An 8,232-nucleotide genomic window follows, 5' to 3' on the forward strand; every position below is an offset into this window, starting at 1 on the left:
TGGGAAAAAAGCTGTTAGCATGTCTGGTTGTGTTAGTTTTGATTGCCCTGAGTCTTCTGCCAGATGAAAGTGTTTGAAAAAGGAGATGTCCAGGATGAGATGAATCTGCAGTAATTTTGCCGGCACGCTTCAGCACTCTGCTGTTGTAGATATCCTGGAGTGTTGGCCTGATTATACGCTGGAATTTGGCTCGTTCTTCTGATGTGGAGGAGCCAAACCAGATGGTAATAGATGATGATTTTCAAATCAAATGCACCCGCTAATTGTATTTGTTTAATAAGATTTTCTCTGTTAGCTTGAATGTTTTCAGCCAGTATTTTGCAGACTTATAGCAACCCTTACTAAAATTCTTTAGTATAAAATCATTAATGAGTCAAACTGATCTTTAAATATAAAAATGGTCACCCTATCCTGCTGAGGAGGAAGCACCTCAATACTATGCTGCACTAAATTAAAAAGCCCTTTGGCAGCAGTTGGTGTTGTGGTCGGGTCATTACAACATTAAAATGCTAAATATGACCCTTTTGTATTTAGGTATGAGGCATTGGCTACACACACATACATACTATATTTAATATCACATAGAATAGAATAGAATAGAATAGAATAGAATAGAATAAAATAGAATAGAATGCCTTTGTCATATACAGTGTATCACAAAAGTGAGTACACCCCTCACATTTCTGCAAATATTTTATTATATCTTTTCATGGGACAACACTATAGAAATAAAACTTGGATATAACTTAGAGTAGTCAGTGTACAACTTGTATAGCAGTGTAGATTTACTGTCTTCTGAAAATAACTCAACACACAGCCATTAATGTCTAAATAGCTGGCAACATAAGTGAGTACACCCCACAGTGAACATGTCCAAATTGTGCCCAAAGTGTCAATATTTTGTGTGACCACCATTATTATCCAGCACTGCCTTAACCCTCCTGGCCATGGAATTCACCAGAGCTGTACAGGTTACTACTGGAATCCTCTTCCACTCCTCCATGATGACATCACGGAGCTGGTGGATGTTAGACACCTTGAACTCCTCCACCTTCCACTTGAGGATGCGCCACAGGTGCTCAATTGGGTTTAGTCCATCACCTTTACCTTCAGCTTCCTCAGCAAGGCAGTTGTCATCTTGGAGGTTGTGTTTGGGGTCGTTATCCTGTTGGAAAACTGCCATGAGGCCCAGTTTTCGAAGGGAGGGGATCATGCTCTGTTTCAGAATGTCACAGTACATGTTGGAATTCATGTTTCCCTCAATGAACTGCAGCTCCCCAGTGCCAGCAACACTCATGCAGCCCAAGACCATGATGCTACCACCACCATGCTTGACTGTAGGCAAGATACAGTTGTCTTGGTACTTCTCACCAGGGCGCCGCCACACATGCTGGACACCATCTGAGCCAAACAAGTTTATCTTGGTCTCGTCAGACCACAGGGCATTCCAGTAATCCATGTTCTTGGACTGCTTGTTTTCAGCAAACTGTTTGCTGGCTTTCTTGTGCGTCAGCTTCCTTCTGGGATGACGACCATGCAGACCGAGTTGATGCAGTGTGCGGCGTATGGTCTGAGCACTGACAGGCTGACCTCCCACGTCTTCAACCTCTGCAGCAATGCTGACAGCACTCGTGTCTATTTTTTAAAGCCAACCTCTGGATATGACGCCGAACACGTGGACTCAACTTCTTTGGTCGACCCTAGCGAAGCCTGTTCCGAGTGGAACCTGTCCTGGAAAACCGCTGTATGACCTTGGCCACCATGCTGTAGCTCAGTTTCAGGGTGTTAGCAATCTTCTTATAGCCCAGGCCATCTTTGTGGAGAGCAACAATTCTATTTCTCACATCCTCAGAGAGTTCTTTGCCATGAGGTGCCATGTTGAATATCCAGTGGCCAGTATGAGAGAATTGTACCCAAAACACCAAATTTAACAGCCCTGCTCCCCATTTACACCTGGGACCTTGACACATGACACCAGGGAGGGACAACGACACATTTGGGCACAATTTGGACATATTCACTGTGGGGTGTACTCACTTATGTTGCCAGCCATTTAGACATTAATGGCTGTGTGTTGAGTTCTTTTCAGAAGACAGTAAATCTACACTGCTATACAAGCTGTACACTGACTACTCTAAGTTATATCCAAGTTTCATGTCTATAGTGTTGTCCCATGAAAAGATATAATGAAATATTTGCAGAAATGTGAGGGGTGTACTCACTTTTGTGATACACTGTATACATATACAGTTGTACAGTACAATGAAATTCTTTCTTCGCATATCCCAGCTTGTTTGGAAGCTGGGGTCAGAGCGCAGAATCAGCCATTGTACGGCGCCCCTGGAGCAGAGAGGGTCCAACGGAGAGGGCCTAACAGTGGCTTACAGTTGATATCAACCTTTCAGTTGATAGCCGAAAGCTCTACCCACTAGGCTACCACTGTCACTGTCCCCTGTCCCTGTGTGGCTTTTATGAAAGTTTGGCCTGCTAAAAATGATAAACCACACTTCTTAACCATTTTAGCTATTAACCTGGTGCAGTAACATAGACAAGTGCCTTTTCTACTAAATTTTAAGTAATTTTCACATATAAAGATTAACAAAATTAGGACTAATTATTTAGCTGGTATATGTCGTAAATCTGAAAGGAGCTCCAAATAAAATGAAATGCAGACTTTGCCCAAAAGTAGCTGGTTTAAATGTATAATGTATTTCCTTTCCTTATAGCTGGTTTAAATGTATAATGTATTTCCTTTCCTTATAGCTGGTTTAAATGTATAATGTATTTCCTTTCCTTATAGTTGGTTTAAATGTATAATGTATTTCCTTTCCTTATAGCTGGTTTAAATGTATAATGTATTTCCTTTCCTTATAGCTGGTTTAAATGTATAATGTATTTCCTTTTCTTATAGCTGGTTTAAATGTATAATGTATTTCCTTTCCTTATAGCTGGTTTAAATGTATAATGTATTTCCATTCTTTATAGCTGGTTGAATTTTTTCTTTAATTCAGATTGAAATCGCGGGAACAGAGAACACCCCTCATTCAGTTTTCAATGGTAGCGCGCGAGTCTCGTGGTCACGTGACCGAGCTCACAAGCACTACTTAAAGCGTGTGGCGGGCTTTTGATTACAGTTTGTTTTCCCCGCTGAACGTGAGCTGGTGTGCAAGACGTCCTTAACGAGTCTTTGTTCACGTTAAAAACAAAAGGTATTGCGTTTATTAACACCTTTCTCGATAATTACTTATTGTAGTGTGCTTTTGTTTGTTTCAGGGTTTGATTAAACAGATTATTTAAGGATAATAATATCAGGTAGCGTGGTTAGCTATGCTCGTGCCAACTTTAGTGTATAAAGCTGTTATTTTATTAATTGTACTTGTTTTTTGAGTGATGATTTGCTTAGCAAAATCTAACTTGGTTGTCTAACAACGTGTAATACGCTAGTTCGTACGTAGGACTGTATTTAGCTTTGTTTGCTAGGTGTTCGCGCCTGGACTGTTAGTAAGTACTGTAGTTGGCTAGTGGGACGAGGCGATGTGGCAGAAATATCGCGATACTTGTATATCGTATTTATTTTAATTTGCTAAAAATCTGCTTAATACATTGAGACGGTATAAAACCATGAATATTTGTAGTATTTCCTGGCGAAATGTACCCTGTTTTGCAAAAAATGTGGAGCCACATTAAGCAAGAATAACAATTACATTTAATAACACGTCAGCGTCCCATGCCGTTAACTAGTTTATATTCAAAGTTTCATGGTTTAAAAAAGCAAAATACCTTTTCTAGTCTTTTCAATTCGACAACATTTATAACATTTATGTATCAACTACTGATACCTGCTATGTCTGATTATGTTTATTATTAATCACATGACAGTGCTTTATATCATTGTCTAAAGGTCTTCTGCTCTCCATGGGCATCAGGTGTTAAATCCAGGCTGAGATTTGGATTTAATGGCTAGATTAAGTATCACTGTTCTCGATGTTCTAGGTGGTTGTTCAGTCATCTGCTTGTTTTACTTTGCTTATCACGTTTGTCATACTTCAATATTTAGCAAGGGATGGAAGATTTTTACTCCCTTTTTTAGTTCTGGTGTCTCCTGAATTACCACCTGTTATAGTCCTGTAAGTTTTTAGTAATGCATTTGAGTTTTCTGACATTTATATAAACTAATACTGGTTTTTAAAAAGTTAAGTTCAACAAAATGACATGTTTGCACACTGCTTGGTTAAATGACACTTTACACTTCTTGTCTTATCCATAGGTAACCTTGAAACCATGAGTTCTGTCAGAAAAGTAAAGCTAAATGAAAATCCTGGTGAGAACCTGAAGGTAGGTAAAATTGGTTCTGTTTAATGTTTAAATTTTTTTTTTACAAATGCCTTGTCTTGGGGGAAATTTGAGTTTCTTTTATATTTTTGCAGTGACCTTTTAAATTGTTCAAGCTTGAATTTAGCTTTACTTTGAATATCAAGCTTTTCCCCCCAGACAGAATCTATTGATCAGCTTAATGTCCTATTTAACCTGAAGGCAGTTTGAGTATGATGACGACCTTTAATAAATTGTAATTTGGTATTTAAGTGTTTTTGGTGTTTAACACTGTTTTTGTTAGGCTTTGGAGTGTTTTTATAATAATTAAGATTGAAGAACCCAGAGTAAGAAGTGATAGCATGCCTTTATACGGAGGCTCTAAATTTCTGCAGGTCCTCTTCTGTACTTATTGCAGGTGTAGCCTAGCGGTTATGGTATTGGACTAGTAATTGAAAGGTTGCTGGTTGTGTTGCCGAAAAGAGAGATTTTATAGTGTTTAGCAAATCCCAGGTGCTTGTGATTAGAGGCAAGAAAAGGTTCACATATGGGTGTTTTTCATTTTTATTTTTTTTCTCATGGGAATTTCATGGATGCCAACAGTTTTTGTTCTTGGAACAAAGTAATTTTTTTAATTTAGTGTTTAGATTTAGGTAAACTACATTTCAATGTTCCAAAAATACACTTCAACCATAAGAAATATGGGAAGTTAAGGTTTTGTCATGGATGGTTTACTTATGGCTCACTTATGGATTGATGTAAAGGTATGAAAAATATTTGTATATTTCAGTGGCTTAAGCCCTATGATGTATTGGCATCCTGTCTTTGGTATTCCTATCTTGTATTTGATGTTTCCTGGTAGAACTGTTTTCAACCCTTATCTGAGACTTGATACTTTTTATCATGAAATGGTCTTACTTGTTTATTAAAATAGGTTTTAATGGACTCTCACCCACTAGTTAAACTGTCAACATGAACACAACCAATGCCTTGTTTGTAAATATATAAACTTGTCAACTACATCTTTATCTGCCACTCTACATAAAAACATTAACTAACTCCTAACTTGTAGTTGGCCATAAGTCTTAAAGTTCCCAGAGTTTTTGTGCAAGTCGTAAGCAATTAGATAAAAGGACCAATCGGTGGCTGTGGGAACTTGAGGTGTTTTTGCCTGTTTGGGTAACTGTACTGCCCCTTTCCCACGCTAGCAACCCATGCGGATATGCTTGGCTGCTCAACTACCATGCTCACTATGATCTTACAATGACAGTTTAACAAGAGTGTAAGTGGAGACTAATGAGCCATGGGAATGCTTATGACTGAAACTACACTCAATTCCTGGCAAAAGTTTCCCACCACTTCTTTTTAAGGTTAGTTCTCACATGCTAAATAATTATAGAAACTCTGCTTCATGACTCAACCTCTTGTATTGCAGAGATTTTTTGCTGTACAGACATCAAATGTATCTACAGGAAGAACACCACTGCAAGTCCTTCAGCCTGCTGCAGTCAATAAGACCCTTGGAAAGATAACTGAGGTACATGGCATAATGGGCTACTGTTGTTGATCAGTTTAGTTAAATTAAAACTAGGAATGTAATCTACTTCTGCACTATTAATTCCTCTAGCCTGGAAAGACGGTGTCTAAAAGGAAATTGTGGAGTGCAGACCAGGTAAAGGCTTCAAAGAGGGTTAAAGCTGAAGTGGCAGTAAAGACCATAGATGCTGAAAATGAAAACCAAGCTGATGGAGTGTCACAGGAAGCTTACGAGCTGATGATTAAAGGTAAAGGATGTAATGGCTTTTAGGTACAGAGTTTTACCAGAAGCTACAGTCTAGTTTAAGTGCTTACATGTAGGCCTGTTACATTGTTCATGTCAGACTGCTATTTAACAACTAGCAGTGATTAAACCAAAAATAGGATGGCCTGGTTCAAAAATCAAACTTTTATGATAATGATTATCCTGTCTAGAAGAATATAAGGGAATTTTCCTCATTCTGTTAGAGGTTTTGTACTAATGGGTACAAACTGCTTTCTTTTAGAAACCCCCACATCTGCTTACTGGAAAGAGTTGGCAGAGGAACGGAGGAAAGCCCTGTTCAACGTTCTTCAGGAGAATGAGAAGGTGAGAAATGTTTGTCCCTCTATAGTCTGTTGCTTTTGCATGAGTGACTCAATTGTACTGTTTGTTTATGGTCTTTGGTGTTAAGTAGAATGATAGCTGTATTACTCGGCTATTTTATTGTAGCGTTGTCCCGCCCTCTCACGTAGACATTAAACCCAAAGCCATTATTCTTTTCTAATTCTTTTCAAATGCTGCCAAAACGGGTGTGAAATTAAGCTCACGGTTGCAGGGTGTTTTTCTCTACTACTATTTCTGTAAAAGTTAACATTTGTGCTGATTGACTTTCTGCAGTTGCACAAAGAAATTGAGGCTAAAGACGAGCAGATTACTAATCTAAAAACTGAAAACGATGAACTTCAGGAGCTAGCCCAGCACGTACAACAGATGGCTGACATGATTGAGGTGAGTTCATTTAAAAACGATATGCTTTTTGATATTAAATGCTAAAAGTACCTAAGCAGAGTACTAACTTGTTACTTTTGCTGTAGAGGTTAACAGGTAAAAGTCCAGATAACTTGGAGGAATTGCGGGAGATTGCTTTTGATGATGATGAAACGGATGAGGAAGATGCAGAGGATATTGAGGACTCGGAAGATGAATCTGAGTACCAAAGTGAAGAGAGTGAGGACAATGGAAATGAAACAAGTTCAGAAAATTCACACAGTCAAGAAAATGTGCTGGAACCAAAAGATGATTCTATACTGGATGCTGAAAAATCTAAGTGATCTTTTTAAAAACTTGACTTGAACTGCTGGTGTTTGACTTGTTTCATGACTGCCCTTATTGCAGGGTGTGGTTATTTTTATTGGTATTTTTTTTTTTACCTAATGTGCATTGTTATAATAACTTGATTTTTGATCTGAATGGCTGGCTAATGTGAACACTGTACATATGTAAAATGAACATGTGCATGAATAAACTGCCATATTTTTATAGACATTGCTTCAGTGCTGGTCACAACTTGTCTGTTTCTGAAGCAACACTGCTTGTCTAAGTTTGCCACAGGCTGGGGTGGCCAAAAGCACAGTAGGCGAAGGAGCTTCTCGGCATAATTCTCACGCCAGCCATACCAGTCAAGCCCCTGCAATTCTTGTAGACGTGTTTGTAGGGTTTCTGAACACTTCAGGGTTTGAATCAAGGGCACATTGTTGTAGCAGAGATTGTCAAGAATGTGGCAGATCCACAGCTTATCTTTAGTACTAGCTTGGTTATTTAGAGCAAGGTTTTCCTGTAGAATGTCAGGGAGTCCCAGAGTCTTCGCCAAGTTCTGGTTAGCAATGTGTGCATGGCAGATGCCACTTAACCCCTCTAACACTTGTATAATCCAGGCATTTGATAGGTTGGGAGATTTCAGAAGCTCCACCATGGAAGGCATGAAATCTGCAGCACTTTTTGCAGTTGCGTAACCACCTTAGCGAGAGAGAGGGTTGTGAATTTGTGATTGTGTTAATGCTTCATAAACCAGCAAAATATGAGAGAATCTTATGTCTAAGGCCCTACCTAATTCACGGCAGTAAAAATCATGTCACGAATCATGAAATTTAAGGTTTGTGTTTAGCGACTTAACATTTTTTCATTTAAGTAGCATATGAGCCGTTCCTAGCAGTCATACGACAATTACACTAGTGAAACCGACTTTTCTGAGTTGTGTGCTGACAATGTTGGTTTTAACTTATTGTGAGTGCATTTTTGTACCCTCTGGGATTCCATAATCAATGGAAGTGTGTGCTTCTCTACACACATTATCATCTCTGTGCTGTGCCTCAAAAGTACAAGCCTGTAAAGTATTATGCTCC

The 8,232-nt window shown here is 38.8% G+C and overlaps 1 protein-coding gene across 3 annotated transcripts; it reads left to right on the top strand.

Annotated features, from left to right (window-relative positions):
• The first annotated feature begins 216 nt into the window (after positions 1 to 216).
• gmnn (geminin DNA replication inhibitor) lies at positions 217 to 7,373 on the top strand. Of its 3 annotated transcripts, none has more exons than XM_062990750.1 (7): positions 217 to 224; positions 4,268 to 4,335; positions 5,747 to 5,848; positions 5,939 to 6,095; positions 6,354 to 6,436; positions 6,728 to 6,838; positions 6,925 to 7,373. In XM_062990750.1, exons 2-7 carry the CDS (start codon positions 4,282 to 4,284, stop codon positions 7,159 to 7,161), a joined length of 744 nt encoding a protein of 247 aa, XP_062846820.1. In that variant the 5' UTR covers positions 217 to 224; positions 4,268 to 4,281; the 3' UTR covers positions 7,162 to 7,373. The 3 variants fall into 3 exon arrangements, with proteins under 3 accessions (XP_062846820.1, XP_062846819.1, XP_062846821.1); XM_062990749.1 differs by lacking the exon at positions 217 to 224 and adding an exon at positions 3,135 to 3,209; XM_062990751.1 differs by lacking the exon at positions 217 to 224 and adding an exon at positions 4,062 to 4,127.
• The last annotated feature ends 859 nt before the right edge of the window (positions 7,374 to 8,232 follow it).

This window comes from Trichomycterus rosablanca, chromosome 2 (genome assembly GCF_030014385.1).
Source record: "Trichomycterus rosablanca isolate fTriRos1 chromosome 2, fTriRos1.hap1, whole genome shotgun sequence".
Classification (NCBI taxonomy): domain Eukaryota; kingdom Metazoa; phylum Chordata; class Actinopteri; order Siluriformes; family Trichomycteridae; genus Trichomycterus; species Trichomycterus rosablanca.